The 17,286-nt window shown below is 41.0% G+C and overlaps 1 protein-coding gene across 1 annotated transcript in view; it reads left to right on the top strand.

Annotated features, from left to right (window-relative positions):
- LOC121443683 (sodium/hydrogen exchanger 7) overlaps window positions 1–17,286 on the top strand; it is a 157,572-nt gene that overhangs the window by 72,004 nt on the left and 68,282 nt on the right. The window contains exons 6-12 of the mRNA XM_041645485.1: window positions 3,648–3,753; window positions 4,652–4,793; window positions 7,349–7,454; window positions 7,601–7,689; window positions 7,780–7,893; window positions 10,870–10,981; window positions 11,640–11,793. Coding sequence (XP_041501419.1) covers window positions 3,648–3,753; window positions 4,652–4,793; window positions 7,349–7,454; window positions 7,601–7,689; window positions 7,780–7,893; window positions 10,870–10,981; window positions 11,640–11,793 — 823 coding nt within the window. The remainder of the gene's footprint in view (window positions 1–3,647; window positions 3,754–4,651; window positions 4,794–7,348; window positions 7,455–7,600; window positions 7,690–7,779; window positions 7,894–10,869; window positions 10,982–11,639; window positions 11,794–17,286) is intronic.

A 17,286-nucleotide genomic window follows, 5' to 3' on the forward strand; every position in this document is an offset into this window, starting at 1 on the left:
TGCAGAGGAAAAGAAGGGGTGCTGATCATTTTGAGTGCTATGAAAGCCAGAAATTTCCCTCCAATATTTACACACTAAAGTAAGAGTCCCCACTGAGCACAAATACTGTTAGCCTGTATGGTGACACTTGAAGCTGATAGGGACATCCAGTGTTCAGATTTGCTGATGAGGATAAGGAAACTGAAGTAGGCCAGAGGCTGTGCGAGTGATCTGGGTTATGAGGGCTCTTAGAAACTCACAGAAAATGACCATCAGATGGTGCAGTGAATAAAGATTCTTGTACAAGTTTGGTAAATTGAGTTCCAAACCTGGAATCCTTGTAAAGGTGGGGAGAGAGAACTGACTTCATAAAATTGTATTACAACCTCCACACATATGTGTGACACACAGTAACAATTTTTTGAGATTGAGCCTTACTATGTAGTCTTGGCCAGCCTGAAACCCATTGTGTAGACCAGGCTGGTCTCTAGCCCACTGAGGTCCGCCTGCCTCTGCCTCTTGAGTGCTGGGATTAAAGGCGTGTGACACTGTACATAACTAATAATATCTTTTTTTAAATATTTATTTATTTATTATGTATACAATATTCTGTCTGTATGCCTGAAGGCCAGAAGAGGGCGCCAGACCTCTTTACAGATGGTTGTGAGCCACCATGTGGTTGCTGGGAATTGAACTCAGGACCTTTGTAAGAGCAGGCAATGCTCTTAACCACTGAGCCATCTCTCCAGCCCACTAATAATATTTTTTATAAAAATAAATGCCCACGAAAGATATTTCTGGAAGAATTGACCCATTCCCCAAAGAGGAACTGCTGGGGCTATTGAGTTTGATTGACAGGTCACTTAAAGAGGAAGACAGATTGAATTCTAGTTGGGGTGGGATGGAAAATGCTGGAATCAGTGGATTTCAGAAAGTATTGGGGAAAGGGTCATATTTATTAGTTGTTTGTAGCTGCTGTGAGAAAATTCCATAGCCAACGGTAAAATAAGGAAGACAGAGTTTATTTTCGTGTATGATCCTAGAGTGACAGAGTCTGTTGATGTTGGAAATGCATGGCATGGTAGCAGGAGCAGGAAGCTGGATAATTGCATTTTCTTTCTTTTATATTTGCATGTGCACCCAGGAAGTTGGGGGGAGGGGAGAAGTGGAACAAGCCTGCAAACCTTCAAAGTTTGCTGCCCCAGTGATGTATTTCCAGCAAGGTTCCACCTGCTAAAGGTTCCATAGCCTCCCCCAAACCACCATCTGGATCCCAAGTATTTAAATACACGAGCCTATGGAGGTCATTCTCATTCATTACACTGCATCAGAAAAAGGAACCCATACACCAACCTTGCCACACCTTCATTAAATATAAGCAACACTGTCAAGTTGAGGTTGAATGGCATGTAAACCTAAGGAAAAATGAAGTTAACCCCTTGAATAAGAAAACTACAGTAATGAGGTTAGACTATGAAAATATGACTCCATCCTAACGGATGCAACTTTCTTCTGATTCCAAAAGATGCTAAGGTGAATTAAGAGAGTGATGGACAACTTGGTGTAGCTTCTATCCCAGTACTTGGGAGACAGAGGCAAGTAGTTTTCTATGAGTTCAAGGTCAATCTATATAGTGAGATCCTATCTTTATTATTATAGATAATATATCTATATATATAGATATATTATTATTATTATTATTATTATTATTATTATTATTATTATTATTACTACTACTACTAGCCAGGCGATAATGGTGCATACCTTTAATCCCATGACTCAGGAAGCAGAGGCAGGTGGATCTCTGTGAGTTCGAGGCCAGCCTGGTCTACAGAGTGAGTTTCAGGACAGCCAGAGCTACACAGAGAAACCCTGTCTCAAAAATCCTCCCTAACAGAAAGTAATAGGCATTACAAAAGAGCTTGGAAGAACCGAAGAACTAAATCATAAGGCACCTTGAGAAAAGAGCTCACAGAAGGGGATCAAGGAGGAACCTAGCAGAGAGAAAGAGGTTAGTTTAAAGTCCATTTTCTTTAAAATGGTAGTTTCAGACAGTCTGTGTTTGGGTTATTAAACTATAAAGAAAAGGGGAAAGTCACTGTAAAATTCACACAATGGTTATTTTTGAGTGAAGGGGGCTTGAGATTGGGATGGGACACATGTTTATGAAGGGGGCTGGCAAATTCTTGGATTGGTAAGCAAACTGACTTTCTTCTAATTACTCACTGAACTAAGCGTTTGGTTTGGTGTTCTATTTCTCTAAGTAGTAGTACTTTTGGCTACAAATACCAGAAAACCTGGCTGATGCAAGCTTAAACAAAATTAGATGTTTATCTTGAATCCCACCTGTGGCCTGATACCATGAGTTCTCTCCTAGCTGGGAGCACCTAGGACCTTCTTAATCTTTCTACTATATTACTTTGGGTTTCAGTGGCACTTCCATTGCCTTGTGGAGGTAAGCTGGATGCATGTGTCTTTCTCTATCATCTTCTGCAGATAAAGGCCAGGGATATGGTACGCAGGTCAACCCCCACAGCAAAGCAATTATCTGGTCCCAAATACGAGTAAGGCTGAAGTTGAGAAACCATGTTCTAGCAGTAAGTCTCAGTGTGTATGAATTGAGAATACTTGGGGTTCCCCAAAACCCTTTCAAGGGGCCCATCAGGTTAAAACTGATTTCATAATAACAGCCGTACCTTATTTGTCTTTTTATTCTCATCTTTCCCACATGTACAGTGGAGTCTTCCAGAGGCTGCACAAGAACATAGTGTTATTATCTGTCCCTTAGATATAGAAACAGCTGTGAGAAACATCTGGTAATCCAAGAGTTTAAAGGGATTCCCTTTTTCTTTCCAGATTTTTATTTCAGAAAGTGTAGTTTTTATTAAAATATTTCATGTTAGTATAGAAAAGTTATTATTTAAAATGCACAAATACTAATTTTATGCTGTATTCAATAAATATCAGTATTAGGAGCACAGATCTTAGAATATAAAGGAATGTGGAGGTTAAAAGTTTCAGATATTGATCCAGAGAATCATTGGTTTTTAAATGCTTCAGAAATGTGAAAACTGGGAGAAGTGTAATTATGGCCCGGGCATGGCAGTGCATGTCTGTAATCTCAACGTTCAGGGGACTGAGGCAGGAGGGTTGTAAGTTCTACGACAGCCTGGGCTACATAAAAGACCCTTTCTTAGTTATTTATTCCCTAACAAGTATAATTACAGGTGATTTGTCATGGAGAAAGCCTTTATCAGTCTATTCTACACCCTGACTTTGTGCTGAGTTCTGGGAGTACTAAGGTTAAAAAAAAAAAAAGGATTTCTATCTTCAAAAAATTGCCAACCCACAAAGAGACAAATTACATAAGTGCCTCTACCCCGCCACCCCCCAATTTCTATACAAGGTATTTTCAGTATGTTGGCGGTATTAGGGCTGTGTACTTTGGCGCAGACAGCAGTGTACTTAGGTGCAGGGGTCATCAGACTCAATGATCACATCAAACCTCATCATTAGAAGCTTACCATTTTCCCTTTTGTCATTTACTAGACAGACTATTACTGGCCACCTTGTACCATCTAATAGACAAATAGCCTCTGTAAACCTGCAATCTCTAGTTTGACGGCAGAAGCCCAAACTAACTTCTATGCTTTGGGCCTCTATTTCAGTGACTGTGTTGGCAATCTTTAATGAACTGCATGCAGATGTGGATCTTTATGCTCTTCTGTTTGGAGAGAGTGTCCTGAATGATGCTGTTGCCATTGTACTGTCCTCGTAAGTAACTGGTTCTGGAGGGAGGTGGGGTGGGGGTAGGATAATGTTTCTGGCTTTGTCCCTTAGCAGCATTCAGGATGCTGGTGCCAGCATAGCATGGTGGCTGCAGCTTAAATTAAATGTAGTTGCTCTGGGCAGTGCTTGTTAGACTCCATGTTTGTTGTTATTTTCAGTTCCAGTGAGTCTCCTTATCCCTCGGGGATAGTTTAAGACCCCTTGTGGATGCTTGAAACCATACTGAGCCCTGTTGATCATTTTCACATACATACAAATACATATCTATAATAATAAAGTTCAGTATATAAATTAGACAAGTAGAAAGTTAGCAATAACTAATATTAAAGTAGAACAATTAAAACAATGTTTCAGTTGTAATAAAATTATGCAACAAACTTACTCTTTCAAAATATTATTGAACTTTTCACTAACGTAATAAATATTTTATGACTTCTCTTTGGCAGATCCAAATTTTCAGCAACACTACTTTTTCTCGTTGGAAACGTTATTAAGTAAAATAAAGGTTGTTTGAACATAAATGCTATAGTCTGATAACCTCAAGGGTTTCTAATGGACTAATAGTCAGTTAGCATATAGCACGTGGCTATATTAGTGAAAGTAGTGATTCATGTCATGGATAGGATCCAGCTGAATGGTTGGAGATTTCCTCATGCTGTTGAGAACATTATATAATTTAGAACTTATAAAGAGTTTATTTCTGGATTTTTCTAGTTCATGTTTTTAGTTTGAGGTTGACCTCAGGTAACTAAAACCACAGAAGGTGAAATAGTGAAGGAGGGTCTGGACTGTTTAGTGTGTCATGATGTAAAACCAGTGTGGTCATCTTTTCAAAAATAAAAACAAAAACAAAACTTTCTCTCTCTTTGTTTTTAAACTCCAGGTCTATTGTTGCCTATCAGCCAGCAGGACTAAATACCCACGCTTTTGATGCTGCTGCCTTTTTTAAGTCAGTTGGCATTTTTCTAGGTATATTTAGTGGCTCTTTTACGATGGGAGCTGTAACTGGTGTTGTGACTGCTTTAATATCCTTTTAAAAAAAGTTTTGGTCCCTGCCTGGCTACACATACATGATATTGTGTTTGCAAAGAGAAAGTTCTCAGTTCCTCCTTTCAGCTCAGAATCTTAAATTGATTGTTCTCCTGAGATGTGGTACTTCCTCATCTGGGTCAGGCACAGTGATTGGGCCCCTAAGTAATAATCTGAGAAAAAGACTTTAGAATTACAAAAGAAGAGGTATTGAAAATGGGGGTGGGGATATGTTGAGGCATCTGAAGTGGGATGTAGGGAGTTGGGGTACATATGATCAGAATACATTGCTAGCATGCATGAAATTGTTAAAGAATAAGTAAAGCAATTTTTCCCAAGAGTGTGAAAGAAGGAAATACCATCAATGAAACATAAGATATACTAAATAAAGATGGGGAATTCAACTCTAGATTTTGCTTTGTCCTTACCTTTGCTTCTTCTCTCCCTTCCTTATAACCCAGTTGGAACACTAATCATAGGGGATGAAGAGACTGAGGAACCCAGAGGAGGCTTGCAGTCAGTGACCACTGGTCAGGCTGGACTTTAGCTTCTGCTATTTAGGGACTATGAACATTAAGGTAGCCATAACTAACCCAGAGTAATTGGTGAGAATTATTGAACTTTCCACTGTGTCTTCCATGACAAAGGGTAGTATGATATTTAGTTTAAAATAACCAAACATAAAGAGAAAACCATGGAAAGAGCTTGCAGTCCCTCTACATATGTGCTGAAACCTCCATCACAGTCCTCTCTTTGATTGGCATTACTAATGAATGTAATACAAACCACATCCATGTTATGTGTAACCAGTATAGATAATATGGAAAATTATTAGTGAGATTTTTTATTTTAGTCTTTGAGATATGTATCCTTTGCTCTTTGCAAAATCGCGGCTATGCCTAACTACATTTTAAATGTTGAGAGTAGCTAGCAGCTACTTTGTTATAAAACACACATCAAGCTAGCTTTGTTTAAAGGCCCTGGTACTGAAGGCTTAATTGCTCAGTGAGCTTGTTTGTGAGTTGTTTCTATGTTGATGGCTTCTATGTTGAATGGTTGTGATAGGAGGAAGATTCCCTTTGTTCTCAAAAGGAGACCTCAGGACTTCATTGCTGTTCCAGGAATTATAGATTTCTTTTTTTTTTTTCTGTCCCATACATGGGTCAGGCCTTAATCATGGAAATTAGAGCCTTAAGAGCCTGTCTTCCCAGATCTGCCTAAGGCCTTCCCAGTCCTATGAGAGAACTAACCTGTGAGTCAAGCCTGCAGCCAGAAATTTATTCTTAGAATCATAGTACTTCATTTCCTATAGAGTTCACCCATTTAAAGCATGCAACTCAATTGTTTTGCATTCCTTATATCATTAATTTTTAAAATCATGGTAATATATAATAAAATTTGCCTCAGTACACAGTTTAAAGTAAGTACAGGAACCAACAAAATGACTCAACAGGTAAGGAGTTTTTCCACCAAGCCTGATGACTTGAGCTTGATTCCTGGAACCCACATGGTAGAAGAAACTACTCCCTACGGATTGTCCTCTGACCTTCACTTGCTTGCTTAGCAGGCAAGTGTCCCCCCTCTTACACACACACACACACACACACACACACACACACACACACACACACACACACACCATTTTAAGTTATTAAATACACATTTTAAGTTTTTAAATACATTCACAGTGTTGATTATCCCTTCCTACTGCCTGTTTCCAGAATGCTATTTCTCATCTCAGACAGAAACTCTGTACCAATTCAACAACAACTCTGCACTCCAGCTCTGACTCTGGTAACCTGTATTCTACTGTAAAGTTTCTTTTATTTTGTATGGTGGTGGGGTGATCAAACCCAGGACTGCAAACATGCTAGGCAAGTGCTTACCATTCAGCTACACCACCAGCCCTTGGAAAGCTGATATTTTTAAAATTTTGTTACTTGAAAATTGAGCTCAGGACTGGAGAGATGGCTCAGCAGTTAAGAGCACTGACTGCTCTTCTGAGAACCTGGGTTCAATTTCCAGCACCCATATGGCAGCTCAACTCTGTCTGTAATCCCATTTCCAGGGTTTCTGACACCCTCATACAGATGTACATGCAATCAGAACACTAATGTACATACAATAAAAATAAATAATTTAAAGAAAGAAGTAAAATTGAGCTGTGTGTGGTGGCGCATACCTTTAATCCCAGCACTTGGGAGGTAGAGGCTGGTAGATCTCTGAGTTTGAGGCCAGCCTGCTCTACATTGTGAGTTCCAGGCTAGCCAAGGCTAATTAAAGAAACCCTATCAGGGGTGGGGGGAGAGAGGAAAAGGAAGAAAGAAAAAAGAACTAACAAAGTGTGTATGGCAGAGTGGTCGAGAACCAGCCTAGCATGTTCAGGGCTCCTAAGTTCCATCCCGACACTGTAACATTTAAAGAAGAGAGATAAAACTCCCTCCAAGGAGGTGTAGGGGATGGGTGGCCCTTTGAGAGGGCTAAAAGAATGGGGACTTCAAGTGTCCCTGCTGCCCATGCCCAGAGCTGCTGTCCTTAACCTGGTGCTGACGTGACCAAGTTTACTAAGCTGCACTGCTTCCCCCTGCTGGAGACAGCGCTCTTTTTCCTGATGTCCTGGAGCACGTTTCTTTTGGCTGAAGCCTGTGGATTTACAGGTAGGTTTACTGCTGGTCTCAGCAGAGCCTGTAAGAGAGGAAGAGGGGAGGTAGGCTGTGTGGCTCACCTGCTGTAAATTGTCTTGTCAGTTCAATTTTTTCCTTGCTTCTTCTTTCTCACTGATTTTTAGCAACTCTTTTGACAGGTGTTGTAGCTGTCCTTTTCTGTGGGATTACACAGGCTCATTATACATACAACAATCTGTCAGTAGAATCAAGAAGTCGAAGCAAGCAGGTAAGAGAGACCCTTGAGCCTGATGGACTGCCAGGTAGCACAGCAGGAGGACTGCAGAGTTCATGGCCTCCTCTTTCCTTCTTCATGCAGCTTTTTGAGGTGTTACACTTTCTGGCGGAGAACTTCATCTTCTCCTATATGGGCCTAGCACTGTTCACCTTCCAGAAGCATGTTTTCAGCCCCATTTTCATCATTGGTGCTTTTGTATCCTTTTCTCATTTATTCCACATTGTAGACAGAGAGGTGACCTCTGTATAACCACTAAGAACAATCATTGGATTACCATCTCTGTTTTGAATGGATAAGCGGGTCAGTTCTACTTCAGGATACTTGGGGGGAATTCTTAAAGCAGAATGTATTTCATTTCAAGTCTGGATATTTTTCTGTTCTAATTTAGTGCTTGACAGGCTATCATTTGTTTTGTAGAGCTCTGTCCCGAGTAGATCTAAAAGTCAATAACCCTGTCAGTCCCCACAATTATTTTTAACATGTCATTGCCACGTTAATGTAACCCAGGCAGTTAGTTCCCTGATTTTAGTGACTAATCCTCTTGCTGTGGGCTGCATAGTCCCACTTGGCTAGCTCTACCCCCCTGCTGCCCTCACCCAAGCTGCCCTGCTCCTGTGGATTATTCTCCGAGAGACTCCTTTGGTTTGCAAAGAGGGAGAGAGGAGAAAAAAGAACAGATAAAAATAATTGATAAGATTAGAGGGAAAGAGGAAGGAGAAAAGAGAAGAAAAGACAAAATAAAATATGTAGTTCTTTGACTTTGGCTGTTGAGAATACAGTGTTTAGAGAGGGGACACTTTGGATGCTTGACTTAGAAAGGACGGATGTTACTTGAGAGAACAGGATAGTCGAGATAGAGGAAAGGCAGAGATGAGAGCAAGGAAAGAGATATTTTGATTGAGGGAGCCACTTTGGGGCTAGCAAGAAACCTGGCACTAGAGAAATTCCCAGGAATCCACAAGGATGACCCCAGCTAAGAATCTAAGCAGTAGTGGAGAGGATGCCTGAACTGGCCTTGCCCTGCAGTCAGACTGATGAGTATCTTAAATATCACCATAGAACCTTCATCCAGTAATTGATGGAAACAGAGGCAGAGACCCACAGTGGAGCACTGGGCTAAGCTCCCAAAGTCCGGTTAAAGAGTGGGAAGAGTGAGAATATGAGCAAAGAGGTCAAGACCATGATGGGTTCACCCACTGAAACAGTCTACCTGAGCTAATGGGAGTTCATCAACTCCAGGCAGACAGGGAAGGAACCAGCATAGGACCAAACTAGACCCTCTGAATGTGGTTGACAGTTGCATGGCTGGGGCAGACTGAGGGACCACTGTCAGTAGCACCAGGATTTGTCCCTACTGCTGGTACTGGCTTTTTGGGAACTCATTCTCTTTGGATGTATACCTTGCTCAGCCTTGATATAGTAGGGAGGGCCTTGGACCTTCCCCAAAGCAATATGACTTACCCTCTCTGAGGAGTGAATGGGGGTTTGGGGGACAGGTAGAGGGAATGGGAGGAGGGGAGGAAGTGGGAACTGGGATTCATATGTAAAATGAAAAAAGATAGTTTGTTTTCTTTTTTAAAAAATAAAAAAGGATAGTACAACCAAAAAATAAAAATAAAAAAAAAGAGAAACAAAAAACAAAAAGGGCGGATGTTGAGTACCTAGCAATGGCTCAGTGGCCAAGGGTTTGGCTCACTTGATTTTAGATACTATTGTTTTCATTAAAGTAAGCTTTTCTGGCCCTGGATTTCAAGATTGTTGGACATTTGCTCTTTCTCTTCTCTTCTCTTCTCTTCTCTTCTCTTCTCTTCTCTTCTCTTCTCTTCTCTTCTCTTCTCTTCTCTTCTCTTCTCTTCTCTCTCTTCTCTTCTCTCTCTTCTCTTCTCTTCTCTTCTCTTCTCTTCTCTTCTCTTCTCTTCTCTTCTCTTCTCTTCTCTTCTCTTCTTTTTCTGCCTTTTTTTAGGCCTCCTGGGATTCCTTAACTCTTAAATGTTGTCTTCAAAGAGTATTTTTTTTCCTCTGGGATTTTCATTTCATGTGCAAGAATGTGGGGGCTGTCCCTTCTTGACTGCTCGAGAGTGACAGTGCTGGCACCCTAGTTTAGGATCTTCGTAATGGCTTCACACTAGAGGAACAGCTTAGAATCTGTTAGATTAGTTTTTCTTCACTCAGACTTAGCTTGTTGCTCTGATTTGTATTTCCTGCACGTCATAGTGGAAGAGATAGTGGGGGAAGGCCTTGTTTATAGAACAGGGCCTGTTGGCTGGGTGAGCCACATCCTCTGGAAATCCTAAAGGCTGCTGACCACTTGAGGATTCTTCCTTCACCTCTGAGATAGAATATGCTTTACCCGTTTCCCTTTGTTAAAAACAAAACCAAACACAAAAAAGCAGGAAAACAGTTTACACTTTACCCTGGAGGAAGCTAGTTTGGCTCTCGTTTCTGTCTGAAACAGCTGTGGCTCTTGCAGCTGGTGCATTGCTTGGCGGAAACTCTCTATTTGCTGGTTCCTGCTTGTGTTTCCTTCTCTGACCAGGGGATTGTGCAGCTCTCTCTGTTGGGTGCTGTTTAAACTTAGCAAGGAAAGGATGACTGGTTTCTCTGCACTCTTTGCTGTTCACATTCATCCTTTTCTACTTCTAACATCCCCAAAGGTCATTTAAGCTGCATACCAGAAACTTTCTCTGAGTTCATTTGTGTGAGTGAATGTCTCTTTGTGGTAAGACTACTTGAGGGTTCCTCACATCTATTTTTGTGTGCTCCCTAGGCATTGAAGTCCCTAATGTTTTCTTGCGAATGAAACTTGCTGGCTCTTTCCCTCTAGTAGAACCCAGCATAGTATGTGCCTTGTCCAGTTCTCAATCTTATGCTACTTTAGATTACTTCTGGAGTTAGTTTTAGAGAAATTGGCAAGCCTGTCAATTGAACCAGTTCAGTTCAGTTCAAAAGGTACAACCATGTGTTGATAAGCTGTATAATGAACCAAGAAGTGGGAAAGTTGACCAAATGACTGCCATTTTGTTGCTGAGAGATTTGCGATGGGCAGTCCAGGCATTCTGACTTCTTTGGGCAGCCCTACATCACAGCACTGCTAAAGTTCTGTGCTCAACCAGAGTATTTGAAGTGCCGTTCTGGAAACGTGTGGGCTCCTTAACCTCGCCTGGTGGTCAGGTTGCCATCTTCCTGGGCAGAGCTGCGCATATCTACCCTCTCTCCTTCTTCCTCAACCTGGGCAGAAGGCACAAGATTGGTTGGAATTTTCAACACATGATGATGTTTTCAGGTAAAATATATTTATATAATATATAAAGAAAATAAATTTTATTTAGCAAACAATGATAATATGACTAAAATATAAACAACTTGGCTTTAAAGCACACGTCTGGAATTCCAGACTAAGAAAGGGGGAGGCAGAAGGATCAGAAGCTCAAGGTCATGCTTGACTGCATATTGGGCTAAATGAGACCCTGTCTCAAGATCCTGTTACACATCAACCTATCTTTCTACTCTTCCGTGTGCTACCCCTTCCTTTACGAAGAAAAATACTGCCCTGCTTTCCATAAATGTCCAGTTCCACACATTCATAGTCAGGCAACATTTCTGTTGACTGCGTGGTATTCGGATAGAAGACTTAGAGCTTGTTATTATGCAAGCTTCTTTTCCTTTCCGGTCATTAGGAGAAGATTCATTTAAATAATAAGAGCGGTTAGTATTCTGCCATACAAAGTGCTGCTGTTTTTCTTCTTATGCTGGGAATTCTGTGCAAGCCAGCTTCAAAGGGAAGAAAACCATACACCTTTAAGGTGCTTCTACCTGGCTTAAGCAGCTGGGCTCCCAAAGCATATGGCTAGGGTTCTATTATTCCCACAGTGGCAGTGCATTCTGAAGAATTATCACCAGGTTCCCACATCACCAGAAGATCTTCCTGTTTGGTCCCATAGGCCTGAGGGGAGCAATGGCATTTGCACTTGCCATCCGTGACACGACATCCTATGCCCGCCAGATGATGTTCACAACCACGCTGCTCATTGTCTTCTTCACTGTATGGGTCATCGGTGGAGGCACCACGCCAATGCTGTCATGGCTCAATATAAGGTCAGTTTGAAACCAAGCCAATTTTGCGTCCAAATGTGTCAGTTGTCATAATTCTTGAGAAAGCTCAAGGTGCTGTGCAGGCTGTGCTTGTGAAAGATTTTCCTTCTTTTGGTTTAAGCAATGTGTGTGGGGAGGAGGTGTTTTAGATTTTTTTAAATTAAAATTTAGAGTATTGGGATTTTTCAGGATACAAAATTGTCATTGAATTCTAAAAAAACAATCGAAAATAGGATTATCAGTACACACAGAAACTAGGATGAGCTGGCTCCTTAGCCAGCAGCCAAAAGAGGCAAGTAGAGTTTTGCTTTCTTAGGATTTTGTATGCAGTGCCTTTTCTTGCTTCCGTGCAAAAAGGAGATGACATTTTCTTTTCTTTTTTGAATTTTCGAGACAGGGTTTCTCCGTAGCCTTTGATTCCTGTCCTGGAACTAGCTCTTGTAGACCAGGCTGGCCTCGAACTCACAGAGATCCGCCTGCCTCTGCCTCCCGAGTGCTGGGATTAAAGGCGTGCGCCACCACCGCCCGGCTTTTCTTTTCTTTTTTGAGCTTTTTTTTTAATTAAAAATTTCCACCTCCTCCCCTCCTCCCATTTCCCTCCCCCTCCCCCCTCTGCCCTCTCCAGTCTGAAGAGCAGTCAGGGCACCCTGCCCTGTGGGAAGTCCAAGGTCCTCCCCCTTCCACCCAGGTCCAGGAAGGTGAGCATCCAAACAGACTAGGCTCCCACAAAGCCAGTACATGCAGTAGAATCAAATCCCAGTGCCATTATCATTGGCTTCTCAGTCAGCCCCCATTGTCAGCCACATTCAGAGAGTCCAGTTTTAGCCCATGCTCGTTCAGCCCCAATCCAGCTGGCCTTGGTGAGCTCCCATTAGATCAGCCCCACCGTCTCAGTGGGTGGGTGCACCCCTCACAGTCCTGACTTCCTTGCTCATGTTCTCTCTCCTTCTGCTCTTCAACTGGACCCTGGGAGCTCAGTTCAGTGCTCCAATATGGGTCTCTGTCTCTATCTCCATCCATTGCCAGATGAAGGTTCTATGATGATATTCAAGATACTCATCAGTGTGGCTATGGGACAAGGCCAGTTCAGGTTCCCTCTCCTCTGATGCTGCCCAAGGACCTAGCTGAGGACATCCCCGTGGATACCTGGGAACCCCTCAAGAGCCAAGTCTCTTGCCAACCCTAAAATGGCTCTTTTAATGTAGATATCTTCTTCCCTGCTCCTATATCCACCCTTCCTCCATCTCAACCATCCCACTCCCCCAAGCTCTCCCCAATCCTCCCCTTGTCCGTTCTCTCTCCCCCTCTCCCCTTCCCTCATCCCACCCCCACCCCATGTTCCCAACTTTTGCCTGGCGATCTTGTCTACTTCCAATTTCCAGGAGGATAAATATATGTTTTTCTTTGGGTTCACCTTATTATTTAGTTTCTCTAGGATCACGAACTATAGGCTGCAATTCTAATGCTTGGGAAGTAGAGTCGGGAGAATTAAGGGAAAATAAAAAAATCAAACTCAGGTCAACATCCCTCTGTTATTTGTTAGACAAAGCTACAGACTACACACAAAAGATGTCATGGGGCTATATAACAGATGAAAGTTACATAGAAAATGCCATATCCATCCATTTTGGTATGTCTCCCCCGCCCCCCAGACTGTCTTAGGGTTTCTATTCCTGTGAAGAGACTTCATGACCACAAGTAATGCAAATGCCTGAAGAGTCACTCTCCAAAGAGCCACAAGGTGGCAGTATATCTTTCTCTATTGGTCTTTAGTTTGTTTTCCCTCTAGAACGCAGAATGCCAAAGACAGCTGGAGCTCCTACACATTTCAGAGGAAAGAAGCGGGATTTGAGAAAATGGCCTCTTCCACCTGAGGCTTTTATACTAATGGTATAATGGTAGGCAGGGATTCCTGGGTTTGGCCACTGCCAGCTATGCCATTTCTGGGCTAGTATGTCTCAGTCTGCAGATCAAGGCTTCTTGGTGACAATCAGGGTCCTCACTCATGCTTGCGTTGCAGGTGCTATTTGCGTTTCCATGCCTATGTATTAAGATATGGTTCTCAGAACATTCCCATAGTGGAGATAATACTGAAGTCTCTATTGTAGAGTTGGGGAAATGAGACACAGGGCAACGATTTGACTGCAGGTAGCAGAGTATTAAGAGGATGAGGTGGATTGGAATTCAGGAAGTCTTGCCAAGACTTGCTCACTGTGCCTTCCATCTATAAAAAGGGTTGTAATGCTGAAGACTGCCTTCTGCATAAAATGTGGAGTGTTTCGAATTTCAACTTCCTAGCATTAATACTAAAGGTCGGATTAAATAACACAGTCTATCCTTGAGAATATAAACCCGAAGAAAGAAATTTTAATTCTGTGACATCCAATTTGAGACATCAGATAGTACTGTCTTTGTTTTTTGTGGTAGCATGAGGATAAGACAGGTGATTGATCCTGGGTATAATTGCAGGGTATAATTGACCTGTGAAGTTACTTTTTGCCAGATGAAGATTTTTGTAATAAAGATGCTCATTTTGTATAGAAAATTGTCAGGCAACAAATAAAATTTCATAACCTCCTCAGACTCTTTGATATTTGTATTTATCATGGGCTTTTGAAAATACTGAACAATACTATGTAGCTTATCAGAAGTTTTTGGAAACTTTGAAGACTATTATGATTTATTTCTCATTCTACTCATAAAAATGTATTTTATGTATTCAGAAAACATTCACACTTATGCTTAACTTTATATAAATAATTTAAAGCAGATCTCTAAATGCTTATCATTTTTTGCTATTCCCAGGAATTGGAATAAGCTGCATAAGAACATAGACTTCAAAGATGCATTAAAAACCGTAACTCACCATCATGTAACTAAGAACAAAGGCCAAGATATCTGGGTTTTTAAGTGTGCTGCAAGTGATAGAACGAGTGGTTCAAACATGCTAGGCAAGTGCTGTACCAGTGAGACACGTCCTCATTGTCTAACCCCTGTAATTCTTTCCTTACCTACAGAACACTTAGAACATCACAAATAGATGCACGAATATTTAATTGGTGTTTGAAAATGTTGTTCCAGGACTCTCTATGAATAATAAACCCTAGAGATGCTCAAGGCCCTTACAAAAATGGGGTATTTGTTCAGAACCCATGCCCGTCATCTTAAATACTTTAAGTGGTCTCTAAAAGCCTTTGATATTTCCTACAATGTAAATGTTATGTAAACAACTGTAGTGCCACATTGTTTGGGGAATCATGACAAGAAAAAAGTCTGTATGCTCAGTACAGAAGCAATTGTGGGGGGGGGATATTTTTAATTTGGGATTGATTGAATTCCCCGCCCCCCCCCCCCATACATAAGGAGGGCCAACTGAACACACAAAACCAAGAGGCATTACCTGTTGGACATAGTGAGTGATCACAAAAGGACTCTTCAAGCAAGAACTGCTGGTTAGCAGATAGCTAATAAGCAACATTTTGTAATTTTCTCAGACTCTGCGATATTGGTATTTATCATGGGCTTTTGAAAATATTGAAGAATATTATAGAACTTAACAGGAGTTTATGAAAACTTTGAAGTCTGTCATAATTTCTCACCCTATTCATAAAACTCACTTTTATATGTTCATAAAATATTCATATTTATGCTTAATTTTATATGAGTAATTTAAAGTGGCTCCCTAAACTATATAAAAATCCTAGCCCCCTCAGGAATTGTCTGGTCACCCTGTCCCCTGACTCTTCAGGACCAGATTATATCATGTGCATTTCATAAGTCCTTTTCTTTTTTTCAACCCATAAACATATCTGGTACAAATAGAACCAAGTGATTTTCCACTGAGAGTAGAGAGTTGATTTTTTTGCACTTCCTCATGACCTTTTCAAAATGTGGGCCATGAAAACAGTCCTTCCCAGAGCTGACTATGTGGGCAGCTTTCTGAGAAGCATGTGATGGCCCAGCTCGACTGCAGTTGGTAAGAAGTGAGCAACTCTGCTGAGCGGAAAACCAACAGTTCCTGTAATACTTCTTTGCTGCTTTTTATCTGTCTACTTTTTGGTCCCTTCACCATGCAATTTTGTCATATTATTCATAGATAATATATAGAAATAAAAATCTTTGGAGGATGGGTGATCAAAACTTGATATTATTAGTATTTTAGAAAAGATTCAGTTTCACTTTTCTTCATTGGTAATGTCATAGGAGTTTTTTGAATTGTCAAATTTGGAGAAATCTCTCTCAAGTTTCTTTGACATGTGAGCCAGAGTATTTATGCTTCTGTGTGCTTCCATCTTGCATAATTGTATCGTATTGCAGCCATGACCCGAAGGGGCACATGTAGTTGGTTTTGTTTTTTTGAGACAGGGTTTCTCTGTGTACCCCTGGCTGTCCTGGCACTTGCTCTGTAGACCAGGCTGGCCTCAAATCACAGAGATCCGCCTGCCTCTGCCTCCCGAGATTAAAAGTGTCCTCCACCTCCACCCAGTTTACATATAGGTTTTTTGTAAGTACCACTGTGTTCAAGGTAAAGAGCTGCTCCAATACAAAGGCGTCATCTCAGCTCCATCCTTTATCACACCCACGTCCTCTCCTTACCAACCCCTTAGTCCAACACCCTCAAATTTGTTCTCCATCTCCATACTTTTGTCATTTTGATAATTAAAGAGCTCAAATCATAGCATATGATCTTTTGAGATTGGCTTTTTCTTCCATTCAGCATATGCCTGGAAGAGATCCATGAAGGCCATTGTACATGTCAATTGTTTGTTTCTTTTTGTTTCTGGATAATACTCTATGACATGAATGTATCAGGGCTTGTTTAATCATTCACAAATTAGAGGTCATTTGCTTAGTTTCCAGTTGATGACTATTATAAATAAAGCTATTGCTAACATTTCTGGGTAAGTTTTTATATCAGTATAGACTTCCATATACCTGAGATACATGTCCAGGACTATGCTTGCCAGATGAGATAGTAAATGCATATTTAATTTTCTAAGGAACTGCTTAACACTTTTCTGGAAGTGGCTGTGCTGGTGGCCTGTGAGAACTGGGTTTCCCGGTACTCTCAGCAGTGCTGCTTTGCATTCTCTAGCTGCTGTCTCATCCTGCTCTTAGTTTGCATCTCTTTTTTTGTGCGCTGATGATGTTGAATATCTCTCCATGTGCTTATCTATTGCTTTTCTGCTCAAGTCTTTTGTTTGCTTTATAATTGGAGTTATTTGTTGTTATTGACTTTAAAATGTTTTTATTCTAGATACTAATGTTTGCAAGATAACATGTTTGTAAGTCTTTTCTCGCTTTCTTATAGCTTGTCTTGAAGTCTTTTTGGTAGAATCTTTCATAGATCAGAAGTCACAATTTGAAGTATTGTAATCTGTCTTTTTTGGATCATATATTTGATGCCATGTCTAAAAAACTCACCAAACCCTCTTGAAACTTTCTTCTTTGTTGCTACCTTAAACACTTCGTTTTATAGCTTACTTTTAAGTCTAT

This window comes from Microtus oregoni, unplaced genomic scaffold (genome assembly GCF_018167655.1).
Source record: "Microtus oregoni isolate MIOR12 unplaced genomic scaffold, Mior012 000112F_000, whole genome shotgun sequence".
In the NCBI taxonomy this organism is placed as follows: Eukaryota; Metazoa; Chordata; class Mammalia; order Rodentia; family Cricetidae; genus Microtus; species Microtus oregoni.